The sequence below is a fragment of the Festucalex cinctus genome, chromosome 16 (genome assembly GCF_051991245.1).
Source record: "Festucalex cinctus isolate MCC-2025b chromosome 16, RoL_Fcin_1.0, whole genome shotgun sequence".
In the NCBI taxonomy this organism is placed as follows: Eukaryota; Metazoa; Chordata; class Actinopteri; order Syngnathiformes; family Syngnathidae; genus Festucalex; species Festucalex cinctus.
This window is the reverse complement of record NC_135426.1, coordinates 575,016-598,533: the sequence shown is the minus strand read 5'-3', so window position 1 is coordinate 598,533 and position 23,518 is coordinate 575,016. Positions and strand designations below refer to the sequence as shown.

At 42.7% G+C, this 23,518-nt stretch overlaps 2 protein-coding genes across 6 annotated transcripts in view; one reads left to right on the top strand and one right to left on the bottom strand.

The window, feature by feature from the left end:
- The first annotated feature begins 392 nt into the window (after positions 1-392).
- Positions 393-23,518, top strand: part of orc5 (origin recognition complex, subunit 5) — a 41,287-nt gene continuing 18,161 nt past the window's right edge. For all 3 annotated transcript variants that reach the window (XR_013278925.1, XM_077499328.1, XM_077499327.1), the window contains exons 1-4: positions 393-1,763; positions 2,136-2,228; positions 2,305-2,378; positions 4,222-4,345. Coding sequence is in view for 2 of the 3 variants with exons in the window: in XM_077499328.1 (XP_077355454.1) it covers positions 2,136-2,228; positions 2,305-2,378; positions 4,222-4,345 (291 nt within the window). In the remaining variant the exon portion in view is untranslated. The remainder of the gene's footprint in view (positions 1,764-2,135; positions 2,229-2,304; positions 2,379-4,221; positions 4,346-23,518) is intronic.
- LOC144003264 (uncharacterized) lies at positions 12,287-22,819 on the bottom strand. Of its 3 annotated transcripts, XM_077499329.1 has the most exons (5): positions 20,161-22,819; positions 16,316-16,652; positions 15,883-15,981; positions 15,697-15,795; positions 12,287-15,619 (listed from the first exon to the last, which is right to left on the bottom strand). In XM_077499329.1, exons 1-5 carry the CDS (start codon positions 20,662-20,664, stop codon positions 15,327-15,329), a joined length of 1,332 nt encoding a protein of 443 aa, XP_077355455.1. In that variant the 5' UTR covers positions 20,665-22,819; the 3' UTR covers positions 12,287-15,326. The 3 variants fall into 3 exon arrangements, 2 of the variants coding, with proteins under 2 accessions (XP_077355455.1, XP_077355457.1); XR_013278926.1 differs by lacking the exon at positions 20,161-22,819 and having other exon boundaries at positions 15,697-15,808; positions 16,316-16,876; XM_077499331.1 differs by lacking the exon at positions 15,883-15,981.

The window sequence follows — 23,518 nt, the reverse complement described above, 5'->3', positions numbered from 1 at the left end:
TAAAAAATGCCATTGTTTGTAACGTCTTTTTTTTTTTAAATATTCACATCGTATAATCTATCACGATCGTCAATTACAATACGAGCTATCTACCTAAGTTTAAGAGAATGCGGTAAATCTTACACGGACGTATTAAAGTGTTACACCGACGACGTAAGCGGAAATGGTGCATTCTTTAGAAGACGACCGACGGTTCCCATGACGACGTATTCTCTCAGCGAGTTTAAAACATGCCATTGTTTGTAACGTCTTTTAAAAATAAAATAAAAAATTTATTTAATAAAATTCATATAAAAAAAGATACAAAGTCGTACGTACGTTTTTCTTTATCATGGGTATACATTTATAAAATAACAATATACTGCGTTATTAAAATCCCTCCCACTGGCTGCTAGTGGCCATCTACCTGCTCGGCGTGCACGTGCTGCTGCTGCTGTGCGCTGCCGGCTTCCTGTGACGTCTGTAAAGCACACAAACATTTGCACTTTACGTACAATATCAAACATACAGTCGCTCGCCAGTTTCTTTGCAAACATCCGGAACTTGAACAATTACCACACCGTCGTCCACGTGGTGTACCTAATAAATTGGCCGGGCAGTGAAGACATTTTAGAGGAAGCTGCTGTTAGTTTTGAAATATTCATGAAGGGAAAATGTTATGCGTCGAAATGCAAATCATTATATACATATTTATATATCAAAAGTGGTCACCCTAAAACTCACTTTTCACGAACGTTCTGTGTTCACGAAGCTTGATGATAAATTCCAGAGGAGAGACGCTGCTAACAGTAGCCAGCCCGAGGCGGGCATTCCGCAACATGGAAACCATTCAGCTGCATCACTCTTCAATTCTTTCATAATCGTGTGAGAATTCAGTTGAAGAATGACATGGTTATGAGGTTGGACCATGTCTGACCCGAGAGTCGTCTGGAAGCCCGTCGAACCGGAATTGCTTCCTGCGTGTGACGTAGTGGTACGTTCTGGACGCCAATTGGCTGTTGATGACGCAAAGCTACTAAAAGGTTTGGCTTGAAATAATGACGGACGGACGGACGGACAGGCGGCTGGGCAAAATGTACTGACACGTCCACCACCTCGGTTTATTCCATCATAAGCTATTCGACTGTGATTTCTCCTCATTTAATGTTGGTTGAAATGGTTCAGTCGTCTTTCTTTCCTACGTTGATCATTCCGTTTTGGAGACGTACACTCTATGTAACAATTTGAAAGGGCTGCAGGGAACAATGTTACTTCATCACAAAAAGATCCCAATTTGCAAGTTAGTTGTTTTTTGCTGACATAGCTTTTGAATAAAAGGATATTTTCAATGGGAATTGAAGTCTCTGCTTTACTGTCGATTCAATGCAGTTTTATCTTGAGTTCACCTCAAATGAAAGACAAAAACTTTCATTTGTATACATGATACTAAGAACGTTATCATGGAGAAACAGTTTGATATTCTGGCCTCAAGTGTTCATTTTTGGTCTGACAGGAATATAATAAAGGTCTAAAAGTGGCCTGGTTGATCCTAACTGCATCTGCTGCATTCACTCGGAGATATATTTGAAGAATTAAAAAAAAAAAAAACTATAATTATCTGACATCTCAGGAATTAGATGGAGTGGTTTTTTGGCTAACATTTGTCAGTCAGAGTCGGATCACATGACCATCCTCCGCTCGTGCACACGACTCTGACGCTCGCGCACGTTTGTGTTTTCGCATCGGCTGAGACGCGGAAACAACTCAAGTGACTGACTAGAAAGGTAACGTCAACTTCTCTTTCAACTTCCTCATGTTTTATTATTTATTTAACCAAACATTTTGATGTTGATGCAATGTTGTAATTGATGAACTGGTAACTTGTGTGACAACATAAAGGGGGCTAACATTACAACATGTTTACTAATTTACAAGTAGTGCTATTATGAGAAATATACAGTCACAAAATGTTTTTTTTTTTTTTTAGAAATGAAAAGCCCCCCAGATGCATGTACAATTTGTAAAAGACAAATTTTAGAGCGGTTCACTTTGGGGAAGTGAAACGAGCGTGCACATCTCCCCCCCCTCCCCCCCATCATCCCAATTGGAATTATTCCCCATGCACTATTTATTGAGTGTGTGTGTTATTCGTGCAGATGTGGAAGTCGGCGGCAGGCCACAACGTGAGCACGAAGGTGGCTGCACAAGGCGGCGGCGACGACGACTGGGAGACGGACCCGGACTTCGAGGTGCTGCACAAGCACGAGGACTTCCTGCCTGTTGCGGGGGCCGGATGTGGGTTGACGCAAGCGCTTCCTGTTTCAGAATGACGTGTCGGAACAGGAGCAGAGGTGGGGGGCCAAGACTGTCCCAGGCTCGGGACACAAAGAGCCCATCAGGTCAGTCAAGGTGTCGTCCGTCGCTTGCCCACTTGGGTCCCCGCCGTGTTTGCTTATACGGCGGCGGTCGGAGCGCAGAAACGGGAAGCAGATCCAGTTAGCGCCTAATATGGCACTTGCAAAAAAACAAAACAAGCTGTGCTACAGAAAGGACCGGGAGAGTTGGCAGACTCCACTCTGCTGGCCAGTGGAGAAAAAGCTCAGGGTCAACTGGCACGGATGAAAATGAAGTGATGCCATGATGATATCCTCATATCCTTCCTCTAACTAGTTCCCTAATTCATATATTAGGGATGTAACGATATACTAACATCATGATATGATATGATATGATATGATATGATATGAAGCTCACGATACGATAATTATCACCATATTGAAGGGAGATTGGCAATACAAAAAATGTCAGAATATTGTTTAAAAAAAAAAAAAAAGCTCATACTTAAAAAAAACACACACAATATTGTTGTTTTGTACAATGAAAAAGATTGAATTATTAAAAACATAAATAGAATATTTATATTGAGGCACTTCCTAATGCAAGCACACATTGAGTTCCTCCACATATCGACTCGGTTCACAAGCAAATTGTGTTCCCCTTCATGTGATTTGAAACATAGAAGTGCCAAAACATGGCTTGTGAAAATTAAACTGCACTAAAAAAAAAAAAAAAAACTCACCACCAGAGGGTGCTACAACTGCACAAATGGATATCAACCTGACTTTGTGCTGCTTTTATCGTGTGACATGACGACAACTATATATTATGGCAGTTTTTTAATATCGCAATATCACAATATTATCGTTACATACCTAATACTCCAAAAATAGCACTATGATGAATTTGAGCGAGGTTGCTATATTTCATGTCCATTTTTCTTTTCCACAATGCTTAAGGCCTGCTAAAAAGAAGTGATGAAAGTGAAGGTAACTACAGTGATACCTCGGCTCACGAACTTAATTGGTTCCCAGAGAGTGTGTGTAAGCCGAAAAGTTCTTCTTCCAAACATTTATTTCCCATAAGAAACCATTAAAATGAGAATAATCCGTTCCCAGGTCCCTATAAAACATAATTTTCTACTAAATAACCCTTAAAATTACACAAAAATATACCTTATTTTATGTATAATAAATGTGCTATTGTATTGTAATTAAAGAAATAAATTGTACTGTATAATAAAGTCTTTTTATTTTACTTTGTGATGGTAGTTCTTAAGGATAGTAGCAATGGTAGACTTACTTCATTCGCGAGCGTTTCACCGCGTAGAGTGTTTATGGAACGGTTGTCGCTCATTCGCACTTTCGTGCTCACCGAAGCGGAGGAGGTGTGTCCCTTGGTGAACAAGGAAGTGGAGCACTTTAGCGAGTCAACAAAAAGTGAGCACCGCCAACTACTTTCACCTCTTTCCTGGGACTAAACAGCCGTGGCACGATTTTCTCCTTTTTTGAGGTAGGTGATGGCACTTTCGCTTTTTTTAGTGGCGCGAACTCCATTGACTACAATGCAAACGCGCCGCCGAATCGCCGTCCCTCGCTGGTAAGCATTAGGATTAACACTAGCCTTTGGTGGGGTCTTTTTCCGGTCCCATAATAGCAAAAGTACACTCAAAATGTCTATCAAACACACACCGCGTCCGCACTAAAAGAAAGGGGGTGACGAACTGGGACGCCGTGAGCGTGCGTCAGCTTCTTGTGGCCGCCACCGTAGTGCTGTTCGACCGCGTGGTTTGGTTCGTCCGCCAAAAAGTAGTTCGTCAGCCGAGACTAAATTTTCGCGAATTTAATGTTCGTGAGCTGAAGCGTTCGTGAGCCGAGGTATCACTGTACTTGTTTTCTTTTGCAGCGTTAGCGAGCTGAGGGCCAAAGTGGCCGCCGAGCACGAGCAGGTGAAACATCAGGAGACAACGCCCAAAGCGTCGTACGGCTACGGAGGCAAGTTCGGCGTGGAGACGGACCACGTGGACAAGGTACGATTGCCATGTTTTCACGCTTGGATCCAAAGTTTACAAAAAGTTACCTTGGAATTGGAGCAGAAGGATTGTAATAATCTTAGACTGTTAGATTTACTCTTTATTACAAAATCAATAAGACGACATAATTGTTTTAAAAACCCAATGATAGCCGCCACCCTGACTGCCTGGTGGAAGGCATTAGAAATTACAAACTCCCAATTGGCGCCCTGTGGGCTCTCTCCCATTTGGCATAACCCCGACTTTCAACTTAATAATCAGTCGTTCCATTTAAGCCTATGGGAGCAGAAAGGAATTACACACCTTCATCATCTTTTCTCAGATAATAAGTTTATATCGTATACAAACTTGGTCCAGAAATATGAAATAAAAAAGGGAAATTTCTTACATTATCTGCAAGTTAAAAATATGGTTAAGAAACAAATCCCAACACTTCAGGATACGCTCCAACTGCCTGTCTTAGCTAAAGATATTATAAAGCTTTCTCCAACAACAATAAAGAAAATATCAAAAATATATAAGTTATTTTTATACACAAATAAAACGTATTTACCGACTTTAAAATGGGAAAAAGACTTGTCTATAGTTCCGGAACCAGACTTTTGGACCCAAATCTGTGAAAATGTATTTAAAATGACCAAACAGACAAATTTGCAACTTATCCAATATAAGATACTTCATAGAACATATATTACACAATATATGATGAAAAAAATGGGACTCTCTGACTCCGACATTTGTCTCCAGTGCTCACAAAACACTGCCGATACTTATCTTCATGCTTTATGGTCATGTACTCCAGTGCTGCATTTCTGGACTAAAATCTTGGAAAAGCTCGCTGATATATTAAACTGTAGGCTTCCTTTATCTCCAAGATTGTGTTTACTAGGTGACTTAACAATAACTGAGCTACCATGTAAACAATCTCAATCTATATTTATAGCCCTTACTATTGCTAAAAAAATAATCCTTGTCAATTGGAAAAATAAACAATCTCTAAATATCGACCACTGGTTAAACTTACTAATAAATTATATCTCAATGGAAAAAATCTCTGCCTTAAATAAAAATCAAGTATCAAGATTTAAACAAATATGGTCTATGTACATAGAATATTTTAATCTCAATTTGGCAACTTAATCCTGCCAAGATTCTGCCTGTTAACGAGAGCCACCACATTGTTACAACTTCTGTTTTCGCTGCTTCTGTATTTGGTATTTTGTATCTGATTGTTTTTATTTTTATATAGTCAGGAACCTAGTTGCTGCTAGTGGGCTCGAGCATACCACACTATACGACACTATACTCAATAACTCCTTAAGATCTATTTCTAGTGGGCACTAAGCATCAACACTTGGTGTTACTGCATGCTAATTAGTCAATCTTCTTGACGCCGTCCCCTGTGGTCGGGCGGGGGTGGTTCTGCCCCCCCCCGTTGTCTGCTCGGTGGCGGTTGCGTCTTGGCCGCTCCCTGGGCCCCCTGTGGGGTGCGGTGTTGGGGTGCTTCCCCTGGTGCCCGGGGCGGTGCCGTCCCGGCGCGGTCCGCTGCTCCGTGCCCGGCGGCGCGGTTCGGGGTGGGTGGGCCTCCGGTGTGCCCCGTGGTTCCCTCTCCCCTCCCCCTTCCTCCCCCCCGTCGCCTCTCCCTCCTCGCCTTCTCCCGCCCATCCTCCTCTGCCTCCCTCCCTTTTCCCTTGTCGCCCTCCCTCCTCCTCCCCCCCCCTCCTCCCCTGCAGCCGCCCTTTCGCCTTCTTGTCGTATTCGCCCCGCCCCCCCCCCCCTTCCCTGTCTGCCCTGCGGCCCCTCCCCCTCCCTCTCCCTGGGCCTGGGGCTCCCTCCCCGGCCCGGGCGTCGGGCTCCGGGGGCCGGGCGGGGGTTTGGGGCCTGCCCCACTCCGGTATAACTCCTGGCGCCCCGGGCGGGCTCCGGTGGCCGGTGGGCTGTCCGGTAGCCCTGCTGCGCTGGCTGTCCGCCCATTGTGGTGCCGGGTGGATGAGGTGGGGGGCGGGTGGGGGTGGGGGTGCTGGGGGGCGGGCGTGCCACCTACACCCGCCGGGTTGGGTGAGGCCCCGCTGGTCGCTCCTCTTACTCACTTCACTAGCTTGCACTATACACTTTGTAAATATACACATAGGGCACACAACACATTTCTTGGTGGGGTGGGGAAGGGTGGAAACACCGTCTTCACCCTTCAACTCCCCTCCAATTTTAATGCACCTCACGTCCAAGGGGAGGGGTGAGTTGGGGCGGGGAGCCATCAGAGGGGATGGACTGCAGTGCCTGGCAGCGCTGTGGTCCCCCCCATTTGTGTCCCTGCCCCACCACTTTGTCCCTCCATTCCCTTTTTTAATGCACCACACATATACATATTCATTTTTGGGGGGGGGATACGGGTGTGTCGGAGTAGGGGAAATTTTTTCCCTCTGCTCCGACTCACCTGCTCCCAATTTTAATGCACCACACGCACACACTTGTATATACACTGGGTGGGGCCACATTCACGGTGTAAGGGTAGAGCTCGCCAGTCGGCGAGCTGGCGGACTCAGTAACAGGGTTAGGTGTCACTAGTACTCTGGCGTGACGACCGGGGCCTCTCCCCACCGGGCTCGGTGTTCTGGTGTTCCGCCTTCTCCCCTGGTGCTTCCTCCTCTGCTTCCCCCCTCCCGCCGCTGTGCAAATCTCGCGCGGCTGGAGGTGGGGTGGGCACATCTTCCCTCTCTGCGCTGCTGCCCGGTGCCGGTTTCCGGGGGGGGGGGGGGTGGGGGGTTCTCGCGGGGGGCCGGGTTCGCGGGGGGGGTGGCGGCCGTCGGGGGGGGGGCGGCTTGTTTGGGGGGGGGTGGAGGTATGGGTGGGTGGGGGGTTGGGTGCTGGGGGTCGGGGTGTGTTCGGGGGTTTGGGGGTCGGGGGTGGTGGGGCCTGGGTCGTGGTGGATGGCGGGTTTGGGTGGGGTGCGGGGGGGTCGTGGGGGGATGGGGGCTGGGGACCGGTGGGGCGCTGTGGGGGCCCGCTGGGCCTCGTTCTGCGGCCTTGGGCTCGGGGGGGGTGGGCCGGGGCTGGGGCGGGGGTGTTCCGGGTGTCTGGGTCGGCTCGCCGACCGGTGTCCGCTCGGGTGGCTTGGGGGTGGCCTTGGTGCTGCCGCGGCCTGGGGATTCCGGGGGGGGGGGGGGGGGGGGAGTGCTCGCTTTGCTGGACCGCGGTTGACGGCTTCTTTCTTTGGTGGTGGTCCTTATGCATGCCAGATCCGTCGCACCAGCATCTACTGAAACTCAACAGAAGTACCCTCTCCCTCCCACAGCCCCTTGAATCAGTTGGTGCTGGTGTCTGTGGTTCTCACTTTGCTTTATCTATCCTTCCCTCCTTCCTCTCTTTAGTTTTTCCTCTGGTCACTTGAGATCTTAATTTATTAGAAGTATGAGGTTTCTGGGGTTGGCATAAGACTCTGGTTTTGTAACCACGCAGGAGGGGTCTTGTTGGTGCTGGACTTCACCTTGATGGATTGGATGTATTGGCTTCTATGGATTTCACTCTGCCTTATCGATCCTTCCCTCCTTCCTCTCTTTAGTTTTTCCTCTGGGCTCTTGAGATCTCGCTAAATTTGCTGGAATTTAGAGGCTTCCGGGGTTGGCGTAAGACTTTGATTTTGTAATCATGGGGAAGGCAGGAAGTGTTTGGTCGGTGCTGGATTTCACTTTGATTTACCTTTCTTTTCTCTTTATTTCTTTTTTTTTTTCTGACCTTTTCTCTGGTCTCCTGACCATTTAAACCTCACGACTCTGGCAAGATTCTGAAGTACCTGGTTAAGGCGAAGGGTAATGGGATATTTATAAGGTTTTAGGTGAATGAATGAGTATAAATTTATACGTATTTGCACGCACGCACACGCACGCACGCGCACGCACGCAAACACGCAAACGCACGCACGCAAACGCACGCACGCAAACGCACGCACGCAAACGCACGCACACATACACAAAAAAAAAAAAAAAAGAGCAATGATGACAAGACGTTGAATCGGTAAGACTACCGAATGAACAATTCTGAGCTCTTTTAAAAAAAATAAAAATAAAAAAAAATAAAAATAAAATAATCCCTCCCACTTAATCGCAGGACGATTTTTCTTCTTCTTTTTCTTTTTTTCAACGTCATCACTTTCGGCCGTTATAGCAGGATTGTTTTTTAGACGTTTTAATTGTTCTCTGGCGTAAGGGTTAGAAACGGCAGTCTCCGGTATATTGAGTTTATAAAGCAGGTATAAAAAATCCATCCATCCTCGCGGGGCGCGACCGGCTATCTTCTTACCGTTCACGGTCAGATAGCTGAGTAAATCGCTCATGTGAGATCCGTTAATGGTTTGACCCTTTAAAATAAACTCGCCTCGGGGATTCCATACCTTTTCTTCTCGAGACGATATTTTTCTTAAAACATATTCGGCGTTTTTACGATGACGTAACGGGATGGTTTGTAACATCTCATCCCATAACCCCTCCTCCTCACCCTCCCCCTCGTCCTTCTTCTTCTTCTTCTTTTCCATCTCCCCTTCTTCTCCAAAAGCATCGCGTTGATTCTTATTCTTTTCCATCTCTCCTTCTTCTCCAAAAGCATCGCGTTGATTAGGGAGAGTCAAAGTGAGCGGAACCAACTCACGATCTCTTTGTTTAAGCACCCCTAAATAACGTTGCATTAGCGCTTGATACATTTTAAGTTTTTGATATTGGTCCAACGAAACATCTTCTAGTATATCTCTCATCTTTGCGTCTAAATCATGTTCCGCTTTGTCACGGATGGTCGGTGCGGGTTTGCTGAAACGTTCCATTTCGCGTGGAGAGACTAGAAACATTTTCTGAGTATTTTTTAAACTCATAACGTATTATTTATTGACTAAACCCCCTACTAGACTTCCAAGGATGGGTGCGATTGCGGCCAGTAGAGGGAGCAAGAATCCACCTTTTTGAATGAGCGATGCTCTTTTATGTTTCAGACTATTTTTTTTATCCGCCAATATTCGGATAAACTTCTTTTGTCTCTTCAATTTTTTATACTGAGAAGGATTTAGAGGTATGTGTCCTTTTAATAGATTCAAAGCGATCTCGCAGAGCGCTTTAATTAGACTATCGGGGGCTTTGCGTAGTATAACAATACGTTTCTTAGGGATCGTTTTGCAGAGAGATTGCAATAGCGATTTATTTTTTTTTTAAAGCTTTGACATTTCAACTTTTAGCGATATACGTTACAGGGAATTGATGAGGTAGTATTTGAGCGCGCAGGCGAAGCGATTCTGAACACGTTGGAGTTAAATCTACTAATAAATAGCCGTGAGCTTCTCTCGTGGCGTCTTCAAAACTTTCTAGAAAATATTTTTTCTTTGTAGGGAATATTTGATTAGCCAATATACTAGCTTGTAATTTATCACGAGGATTTTTAAACAATACCATATAATTGGTATTGAGGCTGATTGTTCTACTGTATTTGCCTTGATGGAAAATGTTTTGCGTCAACAACATAACGCTCATATTTTTATGATGTCTATACTGTGTAAATATTTTTACCACCTCGGGATTGTCGGATGCCTGGAAGATGAGATCGTCGAGGATAACCAGATGACTCTGATGGCTGGGAAACAAATTTTCATCATCAAACGACTCGGGCAAATCACGCACAAATTTAATCTTTTTATTCACTTTTGCAAGGTCATCATACAACGTTTGGTTAGATGAAAAAAAAAATACAATATTCTCAGGGGATCTTTGCATCACATGTTCACAATTTTCCAAAACACTTTTCACAAAAAAAGTTTTCCCGCAGCCGCTAGGCCCAGCAATTAAACATGAAAAAGGTACTTGCAATCTCGGATCCAAATCAACTTGGGTCATTTCCATTTTTTTTTTTTTTTTTTCCCCTCCTCAAATAAAACACAGTATCGCTTTAATAACCGAATGGAAGAGTATAGCCATCGGATAGCAGACGTCGTTTGTCGTACACCACTTTGAACTTTTTCATAAATGAGCTGTTTCTCAGATGAAACCCCTTCTTATTACGTATAATGTTGAATTGGGGGGTGCTGATAACATCTGACCGCGCCCCCTCGGTACTAATGTATCCCTCCACCAAATCCTTGACGCTGTCAAAATTAATGCGTTGACACGCGTCGACATTTTGGGTGATACCTTTTACCTTCATTACAGTTTTCCCGCTATCCCTGGTTCTGTACGCGTAGCTCTTTGGTCCTGTTGAGACAAATTCTTGGATACTATCGCCACAAAGTTCATCCGGCGAGTAAATCGCCTGTAGGAAGCACGTCCTCACCCTCTTTTACCGAATAGATTAGACTGTCTGTATCTGTATATAACACTCTAGTTTGTAGCTTTTCCAGATACGCGTACATTAACATGCGCGCGTAAGCGGTGGTCATGCATGCTACAAAAATATTAGCTGACTTGGCAGAAGGTATTTGACAGTTTTGGTTGTAATTGTACTGTATCAGTGAGACTCGGTCATTGAGGAAATGGAAAAACTTAACTTCGTACATCCCCGAAAATAATAGATTGAAAAAACGATCAGAATCATTAACAATTTCTGTTTTATCTAAATTGTCACGCTGTGCGCATTTGCCCCAGAGAGAGTTCATACATAATTTAGACACCTGTCTTTTTGCCGGATTAAATGCTATTTTAGCAGCTTCGAGTTGAATACCTTGATTTTTGTGATAGTCGGCGATATACTGTTGTTTATCCTCTTCACCGATGACGTGAGAGGGAAAGCCGGAAGCCTCTTGTTTTCCCTTGAGAAAAGTGTCCATATATCGTTTAAAAATGTCATTACTCGTCTTATCAAAATGCCATACTTCGTCAATTTGTGACACTGTGTACCCTAAATCGAGCGCTTTGATAAATTCGAAACTCACCCACACGCCCGACAGCGCTCTTTGCTCATCGTTATGCTTACATTTGCTTTTTTGATTGTTTATTTCTGCGCAGGTGCGACACAGTGTAAACATTAATTTACCTTTAGTAGATTTACCCCGGGTTTTCACTGGATGCGGTTGCGGTGCGGTTGCGGTGCGGTGCGTCTTGACTGCGTGCTCCGGACGGGTCAATTTTTTTGTCAATCCACACCGGCTCCGCACAGCTGCGGTCCGGCAGTTCCGTCGCCGCCCACTTCCCAACGTGTCTCGCGGGACCGCGCGCGCGCGATCATGTGGCATTTCACAACGACAAACATACAGAAAGTCTGCTCAACAGAGAAGCAGAAAGATATGAGATTCCATGCAGCATCCTTTTTTTGGTTGTCCTTGTAAAGTATATTAATAACGAGAGTCGGGTCAGTGCGGGTCCACTCTTTATTTCTGTCTTCCGGGTCCGGCTGCCGCTCAGTACGGCAAGCGAGACGGGCACAACAAGCAATCGCGAACATCAAACTCACAATACATTACAGTCCTTATAAAAAGGATGTGCCGTGTCATATATTATTTTGTGGTTTTCCACCTCCAATATAAACCTCTCCTCGTCCATGTTCGCTGGTGTCTAAACCGTGAATGAGCACATGGCCCGGCGACGCCCACGTCACGTTTTGCTGAAAAACTTGCGAAATAGGAGCTGGCGAGTATTTTATTCTGAAAGGTAACCGGAAATTTATTTTTAAACTGCCTCGGTCTTCCTGTCGCGCTCGATGTGTTTTGTGCTAGCTTGCCATTTGCCGGAGGCCTACCGCTGCGGCGTCCGGCAAAAATAGAAAATAGGCTATCCTTGCGGAAGGCTTGCGGCACGCCGCAAGCCTTCCGCAGTCAACACGCAACGCACCCGCAAGCGGTGTAGACTGCACCATTCGAATGAATGGAATCTAATTGCTTGCGTCGCCGGACCGCACTGCAACCGCACCGCAACCGCATCCAGTGAAAACCCGGGGTGATAGGGCAGTACCGGAAAGTACAGCCCTCTCGGTGGTTTGACTGTGGCTTTGATAAAACCAAAGTATTGCCTCGGATCTCCAAAATCTTTATAAGTAATGCGAGGATGACCCAGAGGGTATGAACAGGTGCTATTGACAAAAGGATACAAAGAAGTAACATCCACGTACAAAACGCGCTCGTTAGCCGCCGCTGTATAACGCAAAACAAAGGCGTTTGTTCTCCCCCCAAAAAGCCCGTCGTGTGCTACAAGAGGTTCAGGGAATTTTGAATTACGCAAGAACTCTCTTATCTCAGGATCAGAACGCTTCATTTCCTTCCATACGTGTTCGCGCATAACAGTAAGATGTACGTCGTGTTTGTAAATCAGATTGCGCATTTTCTTTTCGCACGCTTCTAATTTTTCTGCGAAAGGTTTCTTAGTCATCGGACAAATCTTGGCAGGGTCAAAACATTCATTACATCCGTGATAAAAACATCCGAGGTATTCAAATACCCAGGCCTTACCGTTTATATTTGCATAACCATCGACATAATATTGCCCGATCTTAACTTCGCCTCCGTTTAAAGCGTGTCTTATGTCTATATTTTGACTATGCATTATCCACATTAGATATTGGATCGAGTCGCGCGAGAATGTCTTAACCCGTTGATTATAATGATCTGACGGACTAATCGCTAGAGTTTTAGGAAGTAGAAATTTAGTTCTGAAAACCTTCATACATGCCGACGCGATTGTTATAGCGTTAAAAGGGTCTACACCTGTACTATTTAAAAACTCCTCCCTAAATCGCTCACAGCCCATCTCTAAAATGTTTACATCGTTTTTGCAGTACATTAAAGATTCCTCCGCGAAATTAAAGACGCCTTTAGACGCTTTCTCGTACCATTTTAAAAATTCTGATCTTTGGGGGGTTGTCATGCGCTCTATGCCATAATATTTTGGGTCTGGATAAACGCCTACATAATCTAAATGCTTTAGGGAACTAAATGAGTGGGGGAAGTACCCCTTCATTTGATCCTCAAACCCCATAGAAGTAGGCATTTTATTAAGGGCCATACTGAGAAAAGCTATTGAATCGATATATCGCAGTTTGTAATGTACATCTGTAAAACAGATAATTTTGCTACCTTGCATAATAATTTCGGGGGTAATACCCAACTCGATCATTTTGTTGATTAAGATGTATGAATCAAAGGCTCTAGCATTATGAGCGATAAAGGTCGCGTTCTTAAAACGCGGGTTTCTAAAATAGTCAATAAATCGTTCAACGCAATCTGTCCCTTTCCAATGTTTTTCGAAAACTCCCGATTTTGTACAGACTAGGTATGCTTTATGGTTTCCGTCCTGATCTATGTAAGTTTCAAAATCATAGTAGATTATTATTTTACACGCGGGGACCTGTTTTAAAGTCGGCATAAAGCATTCATGAGGATCGACTATCGCCTCGTCATTATCCGACAGGATCTCCTCACACACCACGCAGCGGGTTGGAGGACAAACATGTTTTGAGGAATTATCGTTTAATTTATGGTACATAGAAAATCCGCATTTAAGACATTTTTTGTACGTGTCGCAATTACTCTTACACGTTTCCTTCGGCTTTTTATGTTTAACATAACAGTCGTTATTTAAACAAGTTTTATTGCAATCTTGGCAATAGATAAGTTTTATCGGCTGTTGTTTACAGAATGAATTAAGACATATATTACAATGCCCTACGCAGTTATGAGTATTCCAGTTTTCGTGCCCTTTGTAGCACTGTCTGCAGAAATATGCATTTCCGATAAAACCTTCGATTCGTTTTATTCCGTAAAAATGCTCCCCCAACAAAATCACAAACAAAGCATCCTCTCATTTCGGATATTGAGTTTCAAAAAAAAGACAATGGTTTACAGCTATCATTTCTATACAAGACTACAATCTTGCGTTTAATAAATGATTCGAATTTATGTACGTCCGATAGACTAACGGCCGTTTCACATCGTAGACCGACGCTTTCGTGTAAAAAGACAGCCCTTTGATTTGCTTGATCCGTCGTTAATGTTTCATCCAATAAGTATGCTATCGCCAGGGCAAAACACACCTTGTTATCTTTATTGAACGTTACGTACATGTGTTTCTTCTTTTTTCTTAGAATTTCAGCGTTTGTAGATTGTAGCAGTTTTCGTTTAGACCCGCCACGCATATTGGATACAATTTGAAATATAATTTCTATATTATTATTCGTTAGGTTTTCGCCGTTAGATTGTACGAGTTTTTCTAGTAAATTATGAACCTCATTTACAACAATATCTGGATTATTTGTACGTTGTAAAAGACAATTTATATTTCTATTATCACTTATAAGCTCCGTCTGAATGACGTCCCCTTCTGCGGTAGACCTAAGAACCTCGTTGATTATCTCGTTCAAATTATCATCAATATTTAAATAGAAATCTGCAAAATCACGGGGTCCGTCGGGGGTAGGTGAATATAAACGTCTACGAAATTCTATATTATTAAATAAGGGTCTTCTGACAATACCCCCACCCCCCTCTTGAACGATATTGCCTACCGGATATTGTGATACAGATGGTAAAACGTGACTATTTGATGTCGTTTCATCATAAATTTGTAGCATTTCATGAGGAGGTATTGTTACTCGTTCAATATTTTCATTATCATTACATAGTATCGTTTGTGTACTATTTTGTGTAAATGGGGGCGGCGATAATGCTAATTCATCCCCTAGGTATAACGTTTGAAGCATCAAATGATCGGTTACTCGTTCAATATTTTCATTATCATTACATAGTATCGTTTGTATACTATTTTGTGTAAATGGGGGCGGCGATAATGCTAATTCATCCCCTAGGTTTAGCGTTTGAGGCATCAAATTATCATTAGGGTTTAAAATAGGACAATCGAGGAGGGATAGCATAGATTCTAGAGGGTCGGAAAAATTTTGAAAATGATCCATCTCACCCCTTATATTATCATTTAAATTCCCCTCACAATGTTGCGATCCGATATTATAGTGTTCCATTTAAAAAAAAAAAAAAGGTTTAATATTTGAGGGGGTTTAAAACAGTATATTACACATATTCAAGAAGATCACATATAATGCGTTTAAGTTTCGTCTTAGCCCCGTAGACACCCCATCTCCTTACGCGTCCGTTGTCATCGTAGAATGCAGGGCTGAATCTCCGACGTCTCCTTGACACCCCTCGGTAGATGTCGCTGTCGTTCGCACGTTCGTAGAATGCTGGGCTGAAGCTCCGCCGTCTCCTTGTCACCCCGCTGCTAGCGTCACTGTCGTCCGCACGGCGGTGTTGTCTTCCCCGTTCGTTGCCGTTGTCTGAAGATCTAGACCTCCTTCTGCTTCTACCTATATAGACACATTTTTTTTTTTTTTTTTAAAAAGACTTTAATTTCAAAATCTATAAAATATCCCATTAATATTACCGTTGATGACCGAAGGGGAGGGTCTCCTTCCACGTTCAATACCGCGGTCTGAAGATCTAGACCTCCTTCTCCGCCCCCACCTCCGTGTCGAATCTCTACCTACATATATACACTTTTTTTTTTTTTTTTTTTTTTTTTTTAAAAGACTTTAATTTCAAAATCTATAAAATATCCCATTAATATTACCGTTGATGACCGAAGGGGAGGGTCTCCTTCCACGTTCGGCACTACTATCCGAAGATCGGGATCTTCTCCTCCTCCTCCTCCCCCTCCTCGGTTCGTGATCTGAATATAAAAGAATTTTTTTTTTTTAAACCCTCACAGACATAAAATATACTATCGTTATAATATAATTTAAAAACAAACGTTTAAGATACTCTAGTTTCACTTAACGGTACTTTTTTTTTTTTTTTTAAACACACATACACCCCCGCCCGCTCTATCAACGCAAAGCCTTTTGGGAGATGCAGTCTTCCGCCATCTCGCAACCCTATACCACTTGGGAGATGTAGTTCTATACCCCGCCACGTATTCTAGTATTAGTTTAAAGATTATAAAAATATATTATAAACTTTTCTTAACTATACATAAAGTTAAATCTTATATAATATTAACTTACCGCACGATGTATTACGTCGGATAACGCTTATCCTAGCTTGTCCGGCGGTCAGAGATGGTACTGTTTGATGAACTTCCGCATCGGAAATATCTTCGATAGCAGAAATCTGTCGTTCTGGACCTCGCTCACCCCCGGCCGTCGCGCCGTGTGTCTTTTCTCGTTGATTTTCGGGTAGATTCACGCGGGGGTCACTTATAGAGGCTTGAGCTTCATCCGGAATCGTCTTGGTATTGTCACATGTGCTTGGCTCTTCCTCGTATGCGTTTATACGGTTCAAACGAGAACCAATCCTTGAAGTAGCCCCCTCTAGTGGTCTTTCACCTGTATTCCTTTTTTCCTTTTATTATTTTTTGAACATATAAACAGATGAACAGCAGAGATAAAACAAAAAAACAACAACAATCAAAATAGAAGAAAATCCCAATAACATAATCATTCAATTAATCATAACTTACATGTTCAAAAGGGAGTAGGAAGAAGTTAAAAACTTATCTAGTCCTACCCCTTTTACTAAATATATTTAAACTTATTTCATTATTAATACAATTTTAATTTACTAATTATTAAAAATAATAATAAAATAATAAATGATATATATAACCCAAGTTATATATATATATATATATATATATATATATATATATATATATATATATATATATATATATATATATATATATATATATATATATATATATATACACAAGTGCACTTAACATATTCACATTTACCAAAAACATATATACATAAATTTACTAAACATATACCATAATACCTATCCAGATCACTTACACATACTCACATGTACATTTTTCATATACTGGTCTGACATAGATAATTTTTTTGAACTTTACTTTTAAACATTTTTTTAAACTCCAGCATTGAGTCACAATTTTTCAGAGCAATTTCCAGATGATTCCACAGATCAACACCTTTTACAGATACACACCTTTGCTTAATATTTGTTCTTGTTTTGGGTTTTTTGTACACACTTGTACCCCTTATATCATAAGGACTGTGTCTAATTTCAAATAACTTCTGAGTACTGTGGCAGAGTAAATTGTTATAAACTTTATACATTATTTGTGCTATTTTAAAATCCACCAAGTCATAAAATTTCATTGCATTTAATTTAATAAATAGTGGATGTGTTGGCTCTGTATACTTTGATCCATTAATAATTCTTATAGCTTTCTTTTGCAATTTGAAAACGGTGTTAGTATTTGTTTTATATGCCATTCCCCATAATTCCACACAATAGGTCAAATATGGTAATAATAATGAACTATATAATATATATAATGATTTCATGTTTAAAACATCCTTACTTTTATAGAGTATCCCTATGATTTTTGACATTTTCCTTTTAACAGTTTCTATGTGTGGCTTCCAACATAATTTATCATCGATAATAACTCCAAGGAATTTATTTTCATTCACCCTTTCTATTTCAATTGAATTCACCATAATTTTGACTTGATGAGTGATTTGTCTAGTGCCAAAAACTATGAACTTGGTTTTATCTAAATTCAATGATAATTTATTTACATCAAACCATTTTTTAAATAGATTCAATTCATACTCCACAGTAGTCAGAAGCTGCTTCAGGTTTTCTCCTGAACAATAGAAAGTTGTATCATCAGCAAATAAGACACTTTTCAATGTTTTTGAGACACAGCAAATATCATTTATATACAGTATAAATAATTTAGGGCCGAGCACAGACCCTTGGGGAACTCCATGAGTGATCTTCATGTGTTCTGATTGTACATTATTAAACTGCACATACTGATATCTATTTTCCAAATAACTTTTCATCCACTTATAAGCTAAACCTCTTATTCCATATTTCTTTAATTTATTCATTAATATAGAATGATCTATAGTATCAAAAGCTTTTTTTAAATCCATAAAAATCCCAACAGTAAATTTTTTATTATCTATTTCGGTAGATATTGCTTCTACAAGCTCCATGACTGCCATTGAGGTGGTCCGTTTTTCTCTAAACCCATATTGGGTTTCACTTAAGAGCTTATGTTTCTCAATAAAATTATCCAATCTATATGAAAATAATTTTTCTAGAATTTTTGAGAACTGTGGCAACAATGATATTGGTCTGTAGTTATTAAACGTGTGTCTTTCTCCACTTTTATGAACAGGAATGACTTTGGCTATCTTCATTTTTGATGGAAATATACCAGTTTTAAATGATAAATTACAAATATATGTAAAAGGTTGTACAATATATTCTATAATACTTTTTACTAATGTCATCTCAATGTTAAGACAGTCAGTAGACTTTTTATTTTTTAATGTTTTCACAACATTTAATACTTCAATATCATTAACACCATTAAGGAACATAGTGGATGAATTATTTACGATGTTCTTATCTATTTCATGTTTGTTTCTTGGCTCTGGGATTTTATTTGCCAAGTTGCTGCCCACGTTAACTAAATATTCATTAAAATTATTAGCTATGTCAGAAATTTCATCAATTACCATATCGTTATCTTTTATAAAATATTGTGGAAAATTTGTTTTTTTAGAACTTTTTTTAATTACATGATTTAGTGTTTTCCATATTTCTTGTGTATTGCTTTTATTCTGTTCTAATAATTCATAGTAATAATCTTTCTTTCTTATTCGAATAATATTTGCTAATTTATTTTTATATTCATATAGTGTATCGATTTAATGGTCTTTTCGTAAATGGCCTCCGTCTCCCTTCGTAATATATCGTCTAAAACGGCAGCTATTACTTCTCTTGTGTCTATCATGTCCTCGTTCTTATTTAAGTCCTGACTTTCTTTGCTAACTTCATTATGCGGTTTATCTTCCCTCTCCTCTGGACTAGACTTTCTAGTCATGCGTCCCAGGATTTCTGATTCATTCTCATTTGTCTGTGTTTGTTTTTCAACACTGTTATTTTTGATGAATTTTACCAGTCTGTGTTTTGGCACTTTTTCTGTTTGTGGATTATACACCAGATATGCTGGGCTGTTCCTACTGTATCCAACAAATATCCCTTTCTCACATCTGGCATCTAATTTCTTGTGATCATGCTTGTATGCTTAACAGTCTGATCCAAAAACCCACATTTTGGAAAGATCGGGTTTTCTTCCTGTCATCAGGAAATATGGAGTGTTTTTAGTCCTGTCATTGTAACATCGGTTACGGATATGAGCAGCATTTTGAACAGCATAAGGCCACAGCACTTTTGGTAACCCCTTTTCTAACAACAGGCACCTCCCCATTTCGAAAAGTGTTCTCCACTGTCTTTCGGCAGTACCATTTTGGTGTGGAGAGTATGGAGATGATGTTTCATGTCTAATGCCTTTATCCCTTAAGAGTGATTGAAATGCATTGCTGGTGTATTCTGTTCCATTATCTGACCTAATGCATTTGACATTGCCATATGGTGCACTGTCTGCAAATAATTTTTCTGTTGCTAATGTTGCGTCACTTTTGTTTTTGAGAAAATAAACAGACACTGCACCTGAAAAATCATCTGTGAATGAGATTGCATATTTGTAGCCATCTTGACTAGTGGGTTCAATGGGACCTGATAAGTCAGTATGTACCAACTCAAGAGGTGCACTAGCTTTTGCATCCGATTTCTTATTTCTACTGTTGATGAATTTTCCCTCTGTACATACATTGCAATCTATTTTTGTGTTGCCTGTAATTTTCATACCATCTACCACATTTGGTCATTTCAACACATCATCCACATTACAATGTCCCAAGATCTCATGCCATGTTTTGACATCACACGTTAGACTCACATTGTCCTTTGACTCCATGTCATTATATGACTCACCAAAATGTTTGTGGTTATTTACCGTTCTCATGTAGTATAGTCTTTCATGTTCCTCAATGTTGAAGACCGTTCCATCTTTGGTTATAAGTTCATTTTGTCCCTCTTCAAATGTCACTTTGGCTCCATCCATCATAGCTGCTTTCACTGAGATGATGCTTTGTGGATACGTTGGTATGTATAAGGCTTTCTTCAAAGTGACGTCCAAACATCCTTTCTTTTCCTGCAGTACCACCTTGGCATCTCCTCTTTTCAACGCCACATTGTTTTGTCTTTTTCCGTCGGCTAGTTCCATATAATGTTTTGCTGGGTTGAAAGTCTCATCAAATGTTGTGAATTTGTCTTCCTCATTTATAATATGTGATGTTGCTCCACAATCCACCATTAATCCATTTTTCTTAATGTTGTCTGGCAGGTATTGTTGACTGACCTTGAATACGGAATGTCTTTTCCTCCTCTTGATCCTGTTGTTTTTCTGCTGCTTGTTTTGCTTCATCTTTCCGTTTACTTTTTCTTCTGCATGTCTCATCGCTGTGTGTAGCACTTCTATGGTAGTTGCACCATTTTGTTTCTCCTTTTTGACGGCAGTCTCTCGCAAAATGTCCACGGTTTCCACATGCGTAGCAGGTCACCGACGATATGTCCACTTTCATCACATTGTCCACTTTAGGTTTGTCGTTGAACTTTTCTGTCTCCTCGTAGCTTCGTAGTTTACTTTTGAACTGTGTAAACGTTAAGTCATCGCTGCTTTGTGTTGTGTGAATGCAAAAAGGCTTGTATGATTCTGGAAGACCCTTCAGAATCATAGCTATTATCAGCCCATCACTTATGACCTCCTTTGCATTTCTCAGGGAGGTTACTGCCTTTTCAGTACGGATGATATAGTCAGTTATAGTTTCTTCAGGCTCTTTCTTCAAGGAAGTTACTTCTGTATACAGGGCAATAATTCTTGGCTTACCCTGACTGGCGTAATGGCTGCGTAGTATTTCCAGAGCCCGCCTTCCATCATCCGCCGCTTCCCTCATTACCAACGACAAACTTGTGTCGTCGAGGAACTGAATTAGCTCCGCGTAGCATTCTGCATTCTTTTCCGGGTCTGGTGCGGCGGTAGATAGTATAATGTCCTTCAATCCAAGTAGTCTTAAATGTCCGAGGAACTTTACCTCCCAAAGTTCATAGTTGTTTTCGTTCCCGTCGAAAACTAACCGTTGCCATCTTCCTCCTCCCGCGCCGTGCCTGGGCCCATAACCTGTTGTGTTTGTTGCTTCCATTTCCACAGCAGGGATGGCACGCTCGGAGTTAATGAATGATGCTCATCAGACTTCAGGGATAGGGATGTCTTTTGTTATTTATTTTTCGTTCACACAGTGCTAGAACAATACACCTGCAGCCGTGGCGCGCTCAGCTTGAAAAGTCAACTTCCGCTGCGCTTCATCTCAATAAATGTAAAGTGTCCGCACGTACATGGCGAATTTTACGACAGTGACGTAATATTCATACATTGCAGTACATAACCAATACAAAATAAATGTACAACAATCTAACATTCAAGCATATACATGTATTCAATATAATAACACATTTTAATAGAATGAGAGCACATAGCTTAACAGGCCGTTTTGCCGTCCCGTCATCCGGAGTTTGATTATGGGTGAATTCTGGGGGGGGGGCTTGTGTAGTGATGGGAACATAATTCACCCACGGAACGTTGGGACGAAGTGGGAGTTCCGGGTGGGAGGAGTTGGTTAGGATAAAAGGAAGAAATGTTAGTTATCCTGTGAGCCTCCAGCAGAGTGAAGAGTTGCTGTTTAACACTGAGAAGCTGATGTCAATAAAACACCAGTCTTTGGCTCCGGGCTTCAACACTCTGCCTCTGACTCCCGTCACTACTCGATACAATACATTGATTGATTGGTACCTGCATGAAAAAAGGTCTTTCTTCAAAAAGTATTTTGCTTATCAGGAGCCAAAGACACGTCATCACATCTCTTATTTCAACATATGATGTGTTATGTATCAACACACTGATACATTTCCAGAATTCACAACGTTGAAAATCAAAATGCATGGACAGTCAAATATACCATACACTAGGAATGACATACATTGATTGTGGCGTCTTCCTTATATTACTGGCTAGTCAAATACATCAAAGGTTACTAATACAACAAGGGGAAAATAATCAAGAAACTTTTCACCTCATGTGGGGTTCATGTCCAAGGGGAGGGGTGAGTTGGGGCGGGGAGCCATCAGAGGGGATGGACTGCAGTGCCTGGCAGCGCTGTGGTCCCCCCCATCTGTGTCCCTGCCCCACCACTTTGTCCCTCCTTTTTTTGGGGGGGGATGCGGGTGTGTCGGAGTAGGGGAAATTTTTTTCCCTCTGCTCCGACTCACCTGCTCCCAATTTTAATGCACCACACGCACACACTTGTATATACACTGGGTGGGGCCACATTCACGGTGTAAGGGTAGAGCTCGCCAGTCGGCGAGCTGGCGGACTCAGTAACAGGGTTAGGTGTCACTAGTACGCTGGCGTGACGACCGGGGCCTCTCCCCACCGGGCTCGGTGTTCTGGTGTTCCGCCTTTTCCCCTGGTGCTTCCTCCTCTGCTTCCCCCCTCCCGCCGCTGTGCTACTCTCGCACGGCTGGAGGTGGGGTGGGCACGTTTTCCCTCTCTGCGCTGCTGCCCGGTGCCGGTTTCCGGGGGTGGGGGGGGGGGCTCGCGGGGGGCCGGGTTCGCGGGGGGGTTGGCGGTCGTCGGGGGGGGGTGGGGGGGGGGGGGCTTGTTTGGGGGGGGGGGTGGAGGTATTTGGGTGTTGGGGGTCGGGGTGTGTTCGGGGGTTTGGGGGCCGGGGGTGGTGGGGCCTGGGTCGTGGTGGGTGGCGGGTTTGGGTGGGGTGCGGGGGGGGGGGGGGGGGGGTCGTGGGGGGATGGGGGCTGGGGACCGATGGGGCGCTGTGGGGGCCCGCTGGGCCTCGTTCTGCGGCCTTGGGCTCGGGGGTGTGGGCCGGGGCTGGGGCGGGGGTGTTCCGGGCGTCTGGGTCGGCTCGCCGACCGGTGTCCGCTCGGGTGGCTTGGGGGTGGCCTTGGTGCTGCCGCGGCCTGGGGATTTCGGGGGGGGAGGGGGGGGCGGTGCTCGCTTTGCTGGACCGCGGTTGACGGCTTCTTTCTTTGGTGGTGGTCCTTAAGCATGCCAGATCCGTCGCACCAGCATCTACTGAAACTCAACAGAAGTAGCCTCTCCCTCCCACAGCCCCTTGAATCAGTGGGTGCTGATGTCTGTGGATCTCACTTTGCTTTATCTATCCTTCCCTCCTTCCTCTCTTTAGTTTTTCCTCTGGTCACTTGAGATCTCAATTTATTGGAAGTTTGAGGTTTCTGGG